The sequence below is a fragment of the Berghia stephanieae genome, chromosome 13 (assembly GCF_034508935.2).
Source record: "Berghia stephanieae isolate SIO BIC M18660-M18661 chromosome 13, UCSD_Bste_1.3, whole genome shotgun sequence".
In the NCBI taxonomy this organism is placed as follows: domain Eukaryota; kingdom Metazoa; phylum Mollusca; class Gastropoda; order Nudibranchia; family Aeolidiidae; genus Berghia; species Berghia stephanieae.
In genome coordinates, this window is record NC_088372.1 from 40,409,748 (window position 1) to 40,427,247 (window position 17,500).

The 17,500-nt window shown below is 37.0% G+C and overlaps 1 protein-coding gene across 1 annotated transcript in view; it reads left to right on the plus strand.

Annotated features, from left to right (window-relative positions):
- LOC144958728 (actin-related protein 3-A) overlaps positions 1–13,216 on the plus strand; it is a 14,727-nt gene extending 1,511 nt beyond the window's left edge. Inside the window, exons 3-11 of the mRNA XM_078890898.1 lie at positions 1,279–1,389; positions 2,503–2,598; positions 4,255–4,362; positions 6,623–6,766; positions 8,435–8,608; positions 9,132–9,224; positions 10,078–10,203; positions 10,760–10,843; positions 11,397–13,216. Of these exons, the coding sequence (XP_078747024.1) occupies positions 1,279–1,389; positions 2,503–2,598; positions 4,255–4,362; positions 6,623–6,766; positions 8,435–8,608; positions 9,132–9,224; positions 10,078–10,203; positions 10,760–10,843; positions 11,397–11,492 (1,032 nt within the window). The 3' untranslated portion in view covers positions 11,493–13,216. The remainder of the gene's footprint in view (positions 1–1,278; positions 1,390–2,502; positions 2,599–4,254; positions 4,363–6,622; positions 6,767–8,434; positions 8,609–9,131; positions 9,225–10,077; positions 10,204–10,759; positions 10,844–11,396) is intronic.
- The last annotated feature ends 4,284 nt before the right edge of the window (positions 13,217–17,500 follow it).

The following is a 17,500-nucleotide window of genomic DNA, read 5'->3' on the forward strand; positions in this document are numbered from 1 at the left end:
CCCCTTTTAAAGCCCTTTGAGCACGTTTTTTAGATATTGCGCAGTATATTAAAAATGGCTTGAAAAGCTCAAAGCTCAACTTGGAAATTGTCTATTTGGAAAAACATTCAAACAAAAGCACCTGTGTGAAAATCTAATTATTTTCCACTTTTATTTTGTTAATCTTTCAATTTGAAACCTTTCTGTAATGACATATTCACTCCCCAGCTTATTGAAACCAATATTGTTGGTTTTGTCTCACTGGTCAGTCATCATTAAATTATTTTTGGCAGATTTTATAAATAATAATTTGAGTCAATGGCTGATAAAAATAACCACACCTCTGTAAAACCCCGTTTGCTGTGGCACTGCCACTGTGCAAAGCTGATATATAAATAAGACCCCATTGAATTTATATATAAAAAATGTAATGTATGAAATTGAAGACAGTGTTGGGCTTTGTGAATATTAGTAAATAACTGAAAGAATGCTATTGAAGTTGACAAATACAATTATATCTAAATCGAAATTTGTTTTTTATTTGTAAGAATTTGATTATAAATCCTAAATCCCCATCCTTGTTATAGTTAAAGGCTTGCAAATGATGTTTTTTAAAACAAAAATGCGAGGTAACTTTTTTTGACTGTCGTGAAAGCGGTGACTGATATTTTGTTTTGAGAACACACAGTATTTGCGGAGAAATACAGGCTGTTATGAACAGGCATTCATGTTGTGCTGCTGCATTGTGGGAATTACATAGATTGAGATGATTATTTTTATAATTACTATAATTATTATTATTATTATTATTATTATTATTATTATTATTATTATTATTATTATTATTTTTATTATTACATAGTGGGACAACTGTCCTGAAAAGTCATGGCTGTCCCGATTTGGTGATCTGAGAAAAATCTTTAAAAAATGAAAATTTGAACTGTTTGTAGTTTATGTGTATGGAAACGATCCTTGACTTGAATGCCCCAAGACTATTTGTTGTTTTTTTTGACTAAGAAATTAAGACTGAACAGAAAAATCTCTAAATCTAGATTCTGTTATATAATATTCCACACATACGGTACTGCTGTTTTGGGTCATGAGATAGTATTGTGTGTGTTAGAGTTTGGAAGTCCCGTTTTAGTTCTCGGAAAAGTTTGCAGTTATGTTATTATTGTTGTATTGTTGTTATTAATATTATGGATATTATTGATCATTTTTGTCGTATTTTCTCTTTCTTCTTTTTTTTTCTTCTTTTATGTACAAATTTTCTTTTCATTTTCTTCCCTTTTCGACCAGTGGCCGATTCGTCATGGCATCATAGAGGACTGGGATCTCATGGAGAGGTTTTACGAACAAGCCATCTTCAAATACATGCGGTCCGAGCCTGAAGATCATTACTTCCTGTTGGTAAGAATAGCATCTTGTTCAACAAAATGGGCATGTAGGTTTGTTTGCAACAATTACAGGAGGACTGACAGCGTCAGTGGGATGTGCAAGAGCGTAATCTGGTCGCCATTACATGAGAGACACACCTTACAAAAAGCCAAAGACCTCTTAAAGGTCCGTCAGGGACTGACAACAATCCCTATTGGTAGCCTTATTCCAAACAACAGAAAACAACACTCATACCAGGTCCCACAGTCACGAGTTAATGTTCATCTCAACTCGTTTTTTCCAAGCACCATCTGTATATGAATTCTCTGCCTGAAAATATTAAAAACGATAAAAAGCCAAAGACTTACTTACTTACTTATCCGAACCAGCGACCACCTGAGCTCTAGCCCTTCGTTCTTTATAGCCAAAGACTAGGAAGATAGAAAGAGGGAACTCATTGATAAGGGAAGAGAAAGTCTGTGTTTCCCAGCCAGACAATGGTAATAAAATGAAGGAAATCAAGATTTACAAACACGACACATTTTTTATTACAGAAACTAAATTATATGTATAAACATAAATAAGAACGATACGACTCTACTCATCCATTCATCCTTTTTTGTCTTCCTCCACTGACATCCACGAATAAGAAACACCACAGTAATAAAACGATATAACACACGACTGCTGGAAAGTGCTATTCTGTTCAACTGGACGATACTTACAAGAACTCCCTCTCTGGCTTCCCATGCTATGCTTATATAGCACCAGGTTCGAATCCTGATTGTCTAAAAGAGGTGTTCAAAATGGCTAGCAACCCAGGGAAGGTACGATCCACTCGGGCTCGTTCGGATTATGTCCTGTCAACCATTGCCAGGGCATAACAACACATTTACATAACCTAATGCATCTGATATGAGAGAATATTGTTTTTATGTGTTTGGTGGCAAAGGGGGGGGATGGTCACTTTGATACAAAATTATCCATTAATGAGAAATTGCTATTTTCTGATGTTCTGATTCCACTTTTGGAATGTGAAGCGTTTGCAGGTGTGCCTTACTTTAACGATGACACGAGAATCGTTTTCTTGCCTTATTAAATGTCATATTTACTAGCTTTTGTTTTTCTATTGTTTTCTTTCATCAGACAGAGCCTCCACTAAATACACCTGAAAACAGAGAATATACTGCTGAAATCATGTTTGAGTCTTTCAATGTCCCAGGTCTATACATTGCTGTACAGGTAACTTTTGGTTTCCAATATAATCCTCTTTGAAGTTCTATCTAAATCAATGCCACTTAAAACTTGCATATAAACAGAGAATATACTGCTGAAATCGTGTTCGAGTCTTTCAGTGTCTCAGGTCTATACATTGCTGTACAGGTAACTTTTGGTTTCCAATGAAGACTGGTTTTCCATAACTCCCTCATCCGTTTTTTCCCATTGTGAGATATTGAGGATTATTTCCCCTAAGATTTCTCATTCCGTCTATTATTTTATCATATTTAAACTTCGAATTCACATAAATCTAAAGAAATTCTTGTGCCAGTTGATAATTAAAATAAACTTTACATTTCAATTTACCTCATGGATGGAAAATCTCAAAAATCAGAAAAATCGCCTTAACGGGTTTTGGAATACCAGCCTTCAAATATAATCCTCTTTGAAGTTCTGTCTAAATCAATGCCACTTTCAGACCTACCAACCTCTAAGAAAATTCATAGTACTACAACATTTCGGCTCCTTCTGCAAAGCTACACAAGCATCTTAAAAGTTCAATTAACCTTATTGAAAATGAAATCTCAGCACCAAAGGTTTCAGAAAATTGAGTGGAGCAGGCACTTATGTTGATAATAAGAGAAAATGAAATGAGTAGAAAAGTGCCAGAAGACAACAGAGAATTTTAAAAACTTTGCAGCAATGGGAGCTCGAACCCACGACCTAACTGGTTCGACAACTCCGCCTGGCCTTGAGAGGGGCGCTATACAGTCAGTGCTATCCACCACTCGGAATGCCGAGTTTTATATATTTAGGTATTTAGCGCTTCGTTCAAACTTAATGTGGTTTAAATAAGTCACTAAAAAAACCCACAAAATACTGGATAAATTGACAACTATTTTCTCCCCATGAAAATGATGAATTTTTTAAACGTCAAGTATGCAGCTCTGTACTTTAAACTTGGAATTGAACAAAGAATATACTCAGACCTGCCAATTTGAAATTTCAAAAAATCGTCGATTTCAAGGAAAAGAAAGAAAAATTCACTTTAAATAGTTTCAAAAATAAACAATTTGCTCTCAGCGTGGTCCCAAAATGCTCCCAAGTCCTGAATATAGGCTCTAAGAAGCTAAACTTTCCTTTTCAACAAAATTTATGGAGTCAAAGAGACCTTTGCAGCTCTGTAGCTGGAGCCAAAAATTCGTATTTCTACACATTATTGGTAGTGCTAGGCAGGTTTGTATCCTGGAGATTTCATGTTGGAGTCTTTGAATGTCCCGAGTCCAGTCATTGCCTTACAGGTATATTTTGGTTTCAAAATGGAATCCTCTTTGATGTTCTAAATTAATGCTACTTTAAAAAAAATAATAGTAATTTTGGAGCTATTAGTCCCATGGAGCCAGAGTTTATCTTGGCTTCTGTAGCATGAAGTGGACTATAGCAATTGCTTGCCATACTTTGGGTAGGACATTAGTCCTGGGCATTGTTTTTTGCTGTTGGCTGAAGAAGGATTTTGAATCTGAAACGTTCTGTGTTTGTTATTTTGCTGTTAAAATGTTTATTTTTAAGCTGTTCTATTCATGTTTGTTTATGACTATTTACAGTCCACAGCTTGTAGCAGCTTAGTATCACTGTGACTTTTGTTATGTTCTATTAAATTATTTCCACTTTATTCTATAGGCTGTCCTTGCCCTTGCTGCTTCCTGGACCTCAAGACAAGTAGGGGACAGAACTCTGACTGGTACGGTCATTGACTCGGGTGATGGTGTCACCCACGTTATACCTGTGGTGAGTTGCCGATGCGCTGATTTGAATGGGCTGGGCAGGATAGGGGATGCTCCCGGTATCAGTCGTCACAAAACTATCACTCATTTTGTGTTAGGAAAGAAAATCATTTGCAATTCTCAACAAAAAAAACCCGTTTATGTCAGTGCATGACATAATCAGTCGGAAGGTGAAAATTTTGGATTTGCATTTTTTTTCTCCATTTTCTGAAAGAATATGCTTCATAGAGCATTTTAATCTTTATTTGAAGTAAATTGTGTGATTTTTCATGAAGTTCTGGTCAGATATGTGGGAAAGGTATCCAACAACTTTTCTCAAATTTCATACTTTTTTAAACTTGACTGACTAGCTTAAAAAAATATTTAGAAGTGAAATAAAGCTTTGATATTTCTCGAAGATGTACAGAAACGGTTTATTTAAACATTTATGACAAAAACTCATTTTTGATAAAAAATTGACCTTCTAACTAAACTTGACAATATCTCAGTTCAAACCTTTTCATCATCCGACTTATTATGTCATTCATTGTATCATTTTATGCCATGAATTCAGTCTTTGACCATCTGGAAGAAGGTTTTGTCAGATTAAAGACTGTGTACTTACTTGGTCCTTTACTTTTTATTATCTATATAAATGACCTACCTGATGCTATAAATTCGAAATGCAAACTTTTTGCTGATGGCACCAACATTAGATAAAGAGAGCTTACTAAATAATATAAATTCACTATATTATTGATCTGAGAATGGCAGCTATATTTTGATATTGCTAAATGTAGAGTTGCGTTTCTGCCATTATTTCAGAAATTGAATTTAAAATCATGAAAACTGGGTGAGTCTCTTTGATCTTTCACAGCAGGCAAGGAGGTCGCTTGGGTCTTCTTTCCCCCTGTATCTGTGTGCCAACGTGAGACTTTTAAGACATTTAGGTGATCTCAAACTAAGTATACTGATAGTGTGCTCTTTTCTTATTTTTCCTCATGTCCTTTTAATTGTAATTCTAAAAACAATTTTCTACTACCCCAATTTCTTCCTTTTTACTGGTGCTGAAATGACCTATGTGTGTCGCAAACGGCATGAAGCCCTTAAAATCAAGCAAAAACATTTTAAAAGCATCGCATTTTTAATGTGATGTCGGTGGTTGGTGTCATTTTCTCCTAACATGTGAGCATGTTTAGGGGATGTTTGACAATGCAATAGCCCAAGTTAGAAAGTTGTTGAATCATGACAAAACATTTTCAATTGTCATGTTTCAACAACTTTCTAACTTGGGCTATTGTATTGTCAAATATCCACTAAACATGCTCAAATTGCTTTACAAGGGGTCCCAAGCCAACATTAACACTTAAATCATAGTCTTAACCTTACAACATTCATTTGCCACTGTCTACACACCAGGTACTGTTTCACAAATGAGTCAAGTGGGTTGAAGTAACTTATCTTGTCAGCCATTGGTTAAAGATCGACAAATTCGTCTTGTGTGTTTCATTCATTGTGTTATGTTTGACAAAGGGGAACGCCTGAAACGTCCACTTTATCTATAGTCATTAATTAAAATGAGGCTTCCATCCATATGACTTTTTTATTTATGAATTAATTGGGGAATTAATGAAGCATAATGAAATGCATTGAGCATGGTGAATGTATGTAAATTTGCTATTGTGCAAATATTTTTTTATTAATTAATTTGTTCATTCAGTCGTTTGTTTCCATTTATTCGTTCTTCAGTCGTTTGTTTCCATTTATTCGTTCTTCAGTCGTTTGTTTCCATTTATTCGTTCTTCAGTCGTTTGTTTCCATTTATTCGTTCTTCAGTCGTTTGTTTCCATTTATTCGTTCTTCAGTCGTTTGTTTCCATTTATTCGTTCTTCAGTCGTTTGTTTCCATTTATTCGTTCATTCAGTCGTTTGTTTCCATTTATTCGTTCATTCAGTCGTTTGTTTCCATTTATTCGTTCATTCAGTCGTTTGTTTCCATTTATTCGTTCATTCAGTCGTTTGTTTCCATTTATTCGTTCATTCGGTCGTTTGTTTCCATTTATTCGTTCATTCAGTCGTTTGTTTCCATTTATTCGTTCATTCAGTCGTTTGTTTCCATTTATTCGTTCATTCAGTCGTTTGTTTCCATTTATTCGTTCATTCAGTCGTTTGTTTCCATTTATTCGTTCATTCAGTCGTTTGTTTCCATTTATTCGTTCATTCGGTCATTTGTTTCCATTTATTCGTTCATTCAGTCGTTTGTTCACATTTATTCTTTCCTTCCAGGCAGAGGGCTACGTCATTGGTAGCTGCATCAAGCACATCCCCATTGCCGGCAGGGACATCACATACTTTATCCAGCAACTTCTGAGGGAGAGGGAGATTGGGATCCCCCCTGAACAGTCCCTGGAGACTGCCAAAGCTATCAAGGTGAGGAGGAACTTGTTGAGATAGATGTACATGCATGGAAATGCTGTCAACAGTAATAAACAAAAATGAATGTAAACAGCCTGGAGGAAAGAACAAATTACCAAAGCACTGAGAAAGGTTTTAGGCTCAAAACCTGTCTTCAGCCAATAACAAAATCAGTAAAAATTGTGAATAATTCACTTTAAATACGGACGGATGGACGAAAATTATTTTGCCTGTCTTGTCTACAAGGGGATAACGTGGCTCAGCGGTAAAGTCTTCGCTTCGTACCCGAAAGGTACCGGATTTGATCACCCGCTGCTGCGCTGTGTGGCCTTGAGCAAGACACCTTGCCCTAGCTCAATTTGTGGCGCTGCACTGCGGCTGATGCCTGGGTTATTCCAGTCTTCCCTTGGAATAGACCCTAAAGACAAATTTCCCCTGTGGGATGTACAAAGGGAATAATAATAATAATGGTGAAAACTTATATAGGGCTACAACTCTTGAGACATCAGACTCTAAGCGCTTAAATTACAAATTACTTGGCTGAAACATACTCATCCACACATACAAGCATACACACACACAACACAAACCAGACCTATCTTGCTTCTCGTATCACCTACTAAAATCGAAACATATGTTTTAAGCGAATGTCTAAAAATAGACAAAGATTACTTTAATTTAATTTAATTAATTTATTATTTAATCTTGAAATGACAACTACCTTAGATTCTTTGAATTCACAGCAAGCCCTTTAAAACTTCTTAAAAATGTAATGATTTATTTTGGGGGATTTCCTACAAAAACGTAGTACATGTCACAATCTTCATTAGTGATGAGTCACGTTGAAAGGAAGAATAAAAAGAAGAGTTGAAAGATGAATGGAAATGTTACAACTTTTTACTTTATCATTTGAGGAAGTCTTTTTGAAAATGAGAAATAAACCATTAAAAACAAATAAAAGTTAGTCCCTCAGAGCCATGGCAGGCTTGCCAGCCAGTACGATTTCTCATATTTGAATGGGCTTTGGGGTCCATAACGTGACAATATGGGAATGTTGATTTAAATATGAAAAATGCTAAAGGTCAGGATTTGTAACAAAAAAAAAAGGGGGGGGGGGGGAATGATAAAAGTGGAATAATTGAAGGTCATTAAATGTCGTCTCCTTCTAGATTAGAACCTGAGTAGCCAGACAGATGATTATCACAGGAATTGCAGGATTTTCCCTCTCTCGTCTAACTTGAAAAGATCCCATCAATTCAACAAATGTTAAATTTGAAATTTTGGATGGTTGCACATGTTGAAAATCTGATTTTTTGGGGAGAAAATGAGCTTGAGTGATGGGGAAAATGTGATGTCTTTTCAAATGGTTGAGGTGGGTTGGCAAGTCTGTCATGGAGCTGGAGTTGATCTCAGTCTATATAGCGTTAAATGAACAACAGTAATTGATTTCTATCCTTTGGATAGGACACTAGTCAATCTGAAAGTACTTTCTGCCAGATCCAACAGACCCAGCTACCCAATCATTGGGATGGACAGGAGGGAATCAGGAAAAAAAACCTTGGACTTCTCACTTGGTCCCGTTGCGTGTGAAGCGAGCACTCTATCAACTGAGCTATTGTGACCCCATTTAAAGTAGTATTCCCTCTTTTTTTTTTCTTCTTTTTTCTCTCTCCACATGTAAAGGAGCGTTTCAGCTACGTGTGTCCAGACATTGCCAAGGAGATGTCCAAGTACGACGCAGACCCGGCCAAGTGGATTAAAAAATATGAAGGGATCAACGCCGTTTCCAAGAAACCCTTCGGCGTTGACGTCGGATATGAGAGATTTTTGGGACCAGAGATTTTCTTCCACCCTGAGGTGAGTTATTATTATTATTATTTTATTATCGTCTCGTCTGAATGTTGCATTTTTCCACTGAGATTGCTGGCATGTTGGTTTATCCATAATTTCACTGGGTGAGGTTCTTGACCGAGAATTTAGATTTTGTTTTGTCCATAAAAAGTACTAGTGTGAGAAATGATTTCTAACAGAATATCCTAACAGAACGCTTCAGAATGTTGATTTTCTCACCATTTTTTCTCCTGACTTGACAGGCCAAGATATTTTCTGCCATCTATCCGGGTTTAACGTGATGTATTAACGTTTTAACTGTTTTTGTTGTTGGCTGAAGAATGACTTTGGCCCTGAAACATTCTGTATTTATAGTCTTTTGTTCTTGTTTTTTTTTATTTGAGCTATTATAGAATTAAGAGTGAAAAGGCAGATATGGCTCTCTCTTAACCACTCTATTTTTTGGGGTTGTTTTTTTTGTTGTACTATTTTTAAAAAATTCATTGATTATTTATTTGTGTAAATTATTTGCCACATTTGGTCTCCTCAGTTCTCCAACCCAGATTTCCAGACTCCCATTTCTGAGGTGGTCGATGACGTCATCCAGAACTGTCCCATTGATGTCAGACGTGGGCTTTACAAGGTATTTATTTGTTTGTTTTCTTCGATTATGGTTACAGTCAGAATTTACAAGTCAACCATTGACATTATCAAATACACTCGTGAGTTTTAATACAAATTTTCTGTGTTTTGACTTTAATATCCTCATCTTTATTTCTTTTAGCTCCATCTGGAGCATAAGGCGTCCACCACAGATCTCTATTTTGGACAGTCTCTGGCTACCCCTTTCACCTCCTTCTCCCCCCCCCCCCCCCCCCCCCCCCCCCCCCCCCATGGTATTTTGACATTAATATGGCTGTTTTTGTTGTTGTTGTTTAATTTAAAAAATCTCTGATGTAAATTTATTTTTGAGTTTGTGAGACTGACGTTATATTTTCAAGTTCATAATCTGATTATCAAATTATTCAGTCATATGAAGTGGATCACTATTCATCCATCTCACTTCTGCCAGTGATTTCATCACCAAATTGGATTAATTCCACGGAAATTGTCTGTTTTGGAGTCCAGAGGAGGACTATCCTCCTTTTATTTTAATTAAAAAAAAAAAAAAGATTTCCTTCAATCAATCTACTGGCATTGAGAGACTTGATGTGTGGTGGAACCAACGGGTACAATTTCCTTTTCTCCAGAACTTAGCTAGAGTATCAATGATAATTTATCATCTCAATTGCTCTAACAGTTGGGTTTTGTTTCATAAAAATGGGGCTTTAACCCTTTCCTTATCAGCCATTTTCAGAACCCTCAGGAGAGGGTTATGGTAATCGCTCAATATTTTCCTCCTCTTTCACTTTTTGTCGCCATCACCACTGAAATATAAAACTTTGAAAAAAACAAACAAATAATTGCCATTGATTCCGTTTTCTTCCCTTGAACAGAACATTGTATTGTCTGGAGGGTCCACCATGTTCAGAGATTTTGGACGTAAGGTTCAAAGAGACGTCAAGAGGCTTGTGGACGCCAGGCTGAAATTCAGTGAGGAACTCAGTCAGGGACGAATTAAGGTTTGTGTCTTTTATATTTTGTATGTGTTACATTCTCTTTGTAAAACAAATATTATTATTATTATTTTCTTCTTCTTCTTCTTTTTTTTCTTCTTCTTCTTCTTCTTCTTCTTCTTCTTCTTCTTCTTCTTCTTCTTCTTCTTCTTCTTCTTCTTCTTCTTCTTCTTCTTCTTCTTCTTCTTCTTCTTCTTCTTCTTCTTCTTCTTCTTCTTTTTCTTCTTCTTCCTCTTCTTCTTCTTCTTCTTCTTCTTCTTCTTCTTCTTCTTCTTCTTCTTCTTCTTCTTCTTCTTCTTCTTCTTCTTCTTCTTCTTCTTCTTCTTCTTCTTCTTCTTCTTCTTCTTCTTCTTCTTCTTCTTCTTCTTCTTTCTTCTTCTTCTTCTTCTTCTTATTATTATTATTATTATTATTATTATTATTATTATTATTATTATTGTTATTATTAGTATTATTATTATTATCATCATCATCATCATCATTATTATTATTATATCACTGCTTTGCCTGCTGGTTGTTCCTGGCTATTCATACTGTATTTGTCCAATCAATTGCCCTCCAGCCCAAACCCATAGATGTGTCAGTCATCACCCATCACATGCAACGATATGCTGTCTGGTTTGGTGGCTCCATGCTTGCCTCCACGGTAAGTCGTTTTTGATCAGAATCTGATAAAACAGGGTTGAGAATTTGGGGGAAAAGTCTGGAATTTTATGACGGGTGGGAAAGTCAAATAAAGTCGGAGAAAGATGAAATGCCTAAAAATTTCGTGTTGTGTACTTTTTTGGGGGGGGTGGGGGGAGGCTTTAAAAGATGTCAAGTTTTTGTAATTTGGCATTTGAAGACCACATGATAATTTAAGTGAATTTTAATATGACATCAGTCATGAATAAGTGGCCTTGCAGGGCTCATTTGGAACCCAATATTTCTATCATTATTTGTTTTTTTAACAATGTGTTTATGGTTTTATTGTTGTTTTTTTTTGTTTTTTTTGTTGTTATTGGCTGAAGAAGGGTTTTGAGCCTGAAACATACTGTGGGTTAAAAAACATTCTTTTTAGCTGTTATATTAATTTATGTTAATTACTTTTTACAGTCCACAGCTTCTAACAGCCTAGTATCACTACAATTCTACAATCAACTTACTTTATATCAAACTCTCCGTTCAATCTCTTTTAAATTTTAATTTTTTCATTTCAGCCCGAGTTCTACCAAGTTTGTCACACTAAAGCTGATTACGATGAACACGGACCCAGCATCTGTCGACACAACCCTGTCTTTGGAGTTATGGCATAGAGCAAAAATATTATCATTCCACCTGCCTTTTCTTCCTTGCTTTTACTTCTTCTTGTCTTCTCTGTTCTCTCCTATGACTTCAAACCTATCCGTCATCTGTCCAGTTATTTCTGCAACTTTTTTATTTAATGATCGTTAGTGTGTGTGCTGTCAGACAGGGTTGATACTTAGCTGCTAAAATGATACACAAGTCCATAATGTTGACTTGTTACAATGATACACAAGTCCATCATTTTGCCTATATGATTTAAGCTTTTAGATCATAATATGATGATCATACTATGAGCCTGAGAAAGCCAGTATAAATATTGAACTATAGATATAGGCAATGTATTTTTGATTAGTTCCCCTGTTAATTCTATTTACATTTTTACATTTTGGGAATTAAAATGATGGGATTTTTTTATTTTTTTTTCGTTTCTGAAATTCGTTAAAAATTTTAAAATAGATACATAACAATCATGAAATGGAAGCTTCGCTTTGAGTTAAAAATACATTTTGGGATTTCCCCATTGTCAAAGACACGCGATGAATGAAAGGCTAAAGACGAATGAGTAATGACAGGATGGACTTCCTTGTTCCACTTTGTTCATCTTTAGCTATCAATATTGTGGGGTGGGTAGAGTTTTGTCCCTTGTCTCTCTCTATACAATCTATGTCTAGTTGTGCTATTATAATTACGTCTCCATTTTTTGTGCAGATCATTAACCAAGACTGATGACTCACGTTGAAGCATTTATGGATTTTTAATGAATGCTTACGTCACAAAATAAATGATAAACAAACCAAAAAAAGATAGGGGTGTGATGATATGTACATATTTAAAAAATGATATGTAATGAAAAAGGTGAACTAAGTAAATGGAAAAGAAACAAAGCAACAATAACAACAGTAACAACAAAACAATCAACTTGAGATATTCTTTGCAGATTATATTATGTAGTAGAATAGTTAAGAATGAAATAGGGAGTGAAACCTTCAGCTTTTGAAAGTTTGTGTGTGTGTGTGAGAGAGGGCTTGGGTGCTTGCCTGTGCATTTGTAAGAGTGTGTGTTTGTGGAGGTGGAGTATATAAATATATAAATACAAACTTTTATAATATAGCGCATTTCCACGAATTTACCATGCTCAATGGGCTTCAAATTATTTCATTTATATTCCTGGCGGGCCATATGGATCCCTATTTCCATTTCATACAGGACTAGTCGCATGTTAGGCATTCTTATTAATTTTTGTTACTAACACACATGTGTGTAAAGAGCAGGAATGTCCAAGTGAAAAAAAAAGTCTGTGTTTTTTTTCACTCCGTGCGTTCAAGGTAGAAGATTTATCTCAATTGTTATTCTTCAACTATTTTTTTTTGTTTAGGTTTAAGAAAAATTCTTGTTATTTTAAAAGTAAAATTTTCGGTTTTAATTTATTTGTTGTTTTTCCAAATTCATTCCGTCAATCTTTTTGATCAAAAATGCCTGATTTTGATTATCGGTGAAATGGTTTGGTTCCTATTTGGAAACAAAATGGAAAATCTGCAAAGTTCAGATTTATGAACTGAAATTTTAATATTTATTTGACAGCATGGAATTTGTTTTATGTTTCCTTTTTTTTTTGCCTTTCTTTTGTTCCACAAGCCTTATTATATATATATTTTATAAATGAAAGGTGTTTATTTTCCATGAATTAGCATATATTATTGTTCATATCATGTATTAAAGAATTATTCACCAATTATTGTTTTAACTTTATTTTTTATTTTATAATTTGGTGCTGTGGTAGAGTTATGTTGTCATTTTAGGTACATTTTCCAGTTGTTCTCATTCTATGATTTAAAAAAAAATTCTCTCTCTCTCTCTCTCTCTGTCTCTCTCTCTCTCTCTCTCTCTCTCTCTCTCTCTCTCTCTCTCTCTCCCCCCCCCCCCTCTCTGTGATGCTGCTCTTCCTCCCACCCCCCTTCCCAAGAAGTTCCAGCATTCAGATTGCATATTTAGAAAAATGTCAGTTATTTTTCTTGCTTCGCCAGTATAAAGCACAGCGGGAAATAAACGAACAGCCTTATCGAAAATGTTCTTTTCAGAGTTTTTGATGTTGTTTCTATAGAAGGAATGAAATTGACGTCATTCAACTTTATTGTTTTTTAGCCAGCCATTTAATGAGAAATTCTCACTAAATTCTATAAACGTTCAAGGTTACACATAATTTTGTGTTTTGATTACATTATATCTGGCTAGCGGATGTTGGGAGTATTTTAACTAAGCGCATCAATATAATTTTACCCGATTGTAGGAACCGATTTTTTTTCTTTCTGAATAGAAAATTTTTTAATTAAAAGAAAAAATTATTCTTTTTAAAAAAATAAAAGAAACGCTTTAAAAATAAAATAAAAACAAGCAAGATAGTAAAGCCTAGACATTTTATACTGACTTCTGCCCACTTGTTTCCATCCATGCTCTTATATCGTGTCATTTGTTGTTTGCAAACATGATAGATGGATGTACGAATGTGGAATGCTCCAACCCCAAACCCTGGTATTTGTGACACAAAGCTGCAAGAAGCTGTGGACTGTGAAATGTAATGAACAAAATTGATTATAACAGCTTCGAAGAAAACCAAAACGAAATACCAAACATGAAATGTTTTGGGCTCAAAACCCTTCTTCAGCCTATAACAAAAACGAGTAAAAAACCAACAAAACTAAACATTAATACTAATACATTGTAAATCACTTAAAATCCAGACTGACAGCAGAAAATATTTGGTAAACGGCAATAAGTACCGTCTTGAAATGGACTTTTTTTGTCTGTGTGAAATGTTTGTTCCATTCATTTCTGTACATTACTTTTTACAGCCCAGTTCGAAGTGGCTGAGTGGTTAAGGCATTGCACTGCGACCTGGAATGCCCCGAGTTCGAGCCCACCTTCAGGCACTTTCGTTTTTTTTTTCTTGGGCAAAATTATTAATCCCCAATTTGCTCACTGTGACAACATGGGTGATTCCTGTTGACATCAGACATCCTGTTTGATGAGTTATATATATTCCTTCGTGGAATCCTAGGTGATGATATCTTATGCGATGCTTTAGCGGAAGGGTGTAATTTTTCTTTCTTTTTTTTTTTCTTTTAGTGTTTTGTTTGTAAAAAGGCGACATTTTGAAACATTGGGGGAAAGGAGGAACAAATCACATTTGTCAGTAATGTTTGGTGGTCTGTTGGTGTGTTTGGTGGTCTGTTGGTGTGTTTGGTGGTCTGTTGGTGTGTTTGGTGGTCTGTTGGTGTGTTAGGTGGTCTGTTGGTGTGTTTGGTGGTCTGTTGGTGTGTTTGGTGGTCTGTTGGTGTGTTTGGTGGTCTGTTGGTGTGTTTGGTGGTCTGTTGTTGTGTTTGGTGGTCTGTTGGTGTATTTGGTGGTCTGTTGGTGTGTTTGGTGGTCTGTTGATGTGTTTGGTGGTCTGTTGGTGTGTTTGGTGGTGTGTTTGGTGGTCTGTTGTTGTGTTTGATGGTCTTTTGGTGTGTTTGGTGGTCTGTTGGTGTGTTTGGTGGTCTGTTGATGTGTTTGATGGTCTTTTGGTGTGTTAGGTGGTCTGTTGGTGTGTTTGGTGGTCTGTTGTTGTGTTTGATGGTCTTTTGGTGTGTTTGGTGGTCTGTTCGTGTGTTTGGTGGTCTGTTCGTGTGTTTGGTGGTCTGTTGGTAGGTGTGTTTGGTGGTCTGTTGGTGTATTTGGTGGTCTGTTGGTGTGTTTGGTGGTCTGTTCGTGTGTTTGGTGGTCTGTTGTGTGTTTGTGGTCTGTTGTGTGTTAGGTGGTCTGTTGGTGTGTTTGGTGGTCTGTTGGTGTGTTAGTTGGTCTGTTGGTGTGTTTGGTGGTCTGTTGTTGTGTTTGATGGTCTTTTGGTGTGTTTGATGGTCTGTTGGTGTGTTTGGTGGTCTGTTGGTGTGTTTGGTGGTCTATTGGTGTGTTTGGCCGTTCGTGTGTTTGGTGGTCTGTTGGTGTGTTTGGTGGTCTGTTGATGTGTTTGGTGGTCTGTTGGTGTGTTTGGTGGTCTGGTGGTGTGTTTGGTGGTCTGTTGTTGTGTTTGATGGTCTTTTGGTGTTGTTGGTGGTCTTTTGGTGTGTTTGGTGGTCTGTTGTGTTGTTTTGTGGTCTTTTGGTGTGTTAGGTGGTCTGTTGGTGTGTTTGGTGGTCTTGTTTGTGTCTTGTGTTTGATGGTCTTTTGGTGTGTTTGGTGGTCTGTTGGTGTGTTTGGTGGTCTTGTTGTGTTTTGGTGGTGTTTGTTTTGGTGGTCTGTTGTGTGTTTGGTGGTCTGTTGGTGTGTTGGTGTTTGGTGGTCTGTTGGTGTTTTGGTGGTCTGTTGGTGTGTTTGGTGGTCTGTTGTGTGTTGGTCTTGGTTGGTTGGTCTGTTGTGTGTGTTTGGGTTGGTCTGTTGTGTGTTTTGGTGGTCGTTGGTGTGTTTGGTGGTTGTTTGGTGGTCTGTTGTTGTGTGTTAGGTGGTCTGTTGTTGGTTTTGGTGGTCTTGTGGTTGGTGCTGTTGGTGTTGTTGGTTTGGTGGTCTGTTGGTGTGTTTGGTGGTCTGTTGTTGGTTGTTGGTGTTTGGTGGTCTGTTGTTTGTGTTTGGTGGTCTGTTGGTGTGTTGTGGTCTTTTGTGTGTTGTGGTCTGTTGTTGTGGTGGTCTTTGTGTGTTGTGGTCTGTTGGTGTTTGTGTTTGGTTGGTCTGTTGGTTGGTGGTTGTTGGTTTTGTTCTGTTGGTGTGTGTTTGTGGTGGGTCTGTTTGGGTTGTGTGTTAGTTGGTCTGTTGGTGTGTTTGGTGGTCTGTTGTTGTGTTTGATGGTCTTTTGGTGTGTTTGATGGTCTTTTGGTGTGTTTGGTGGTCTGTTGGTGTGTTTGGTGGTCTGTTGGTGTGTTTGGTGGTCTATTGGTGTGTTTGGCCGTTCGTGTGTTTGGTGGTCTGTTGGTGTGTTTGGTGGTCTGTTGATGTGTTTGGTGGTCTGTTGGTGTGTTTGGTGGTGTGTTTGGTGGTCTGTTGTTGTGTTTGATGGTCTTTTGGTGTGTTTGGTGGTCTGTTGGTGTGTTTGGTGGTCAGTGTGTTTGTGTTTTGATGGTCTTTTGGTGTGTTGGTGTTTGTTTTGTGTTGTGGTGTTTGGTGGTCTGTTGTTTTGTGTTTGATGGTCTTTTGGTGTGTTTGGTGGTCTGTTCGGGTTGGTGTCTTATTGTGTGGTCTTTTGTAGTGTGTTTGGTGGTCTGTTGGTGTATTTGGTGGTCTGTTGGTGTGTTTGGTGGTCTGTTGGTGTGTTTGGTGGTCTGTTCGTGTGTTTGGTGGTCTGTTGGTGTGTTTGGTGGTCTGTTGGTGTATTTGGTGGTCTGTTTGTGTGTTTGGTGGTCTGTTGGTGTGTTTGGTGGGCTGTTGGTGTGGTTGTTGTGTTTGGTGGTCTGTTGTGTGTTTGGTGGTCTGTTGGTGTTTTGGTGGTCTGTTGGTGTGTTGGTGTTTTGGTGGTCTGTGGTGGTGTGTTTGGGGTGGTCTGTTGGTGTGTTTGGTGGTCTGTTGGTGTATTTGGTGGTCTGTTGGTGTATTTGGTGGTCTGTTGGTGTGTTTGGTGGTCTGTTGGTGTGTTTGGTGGTCTGTTGGTGTATTTGGTGGTCTGTTGGTGTGTTTGGTGGTCTGTTGGTGTGTTTGGTGGTCTATTGGTGTGTTTGGCCGTTCGTGTGTTTGGTGGTCTGTTGGTGTGTTTGGTGGTCTGTTGGTGTGTTTGGTGGTCTGTTGGTGTGTTTGGTGGTCTGTTGGTGTGTTTGGCCGTTCGTGTGTTTGGTGGTCTGTTGGTGTATTTGGTGGTCTGTTCGTGTGTTTGACCGTTCGTGTGTTTGGTGGTCCGCTGGTGTGTTTGGTTTGGTTGCCCGTTGCATATATTTATTACTATCTTTACTATTTGAAACCATAAATAATAAATAGCATATTCTTGATAAGCCCAAACATGTTGATGTTTAGTTTCTTTTCATTACTTATTTATTTATTTGTCTAGCCGGGTGGGTTC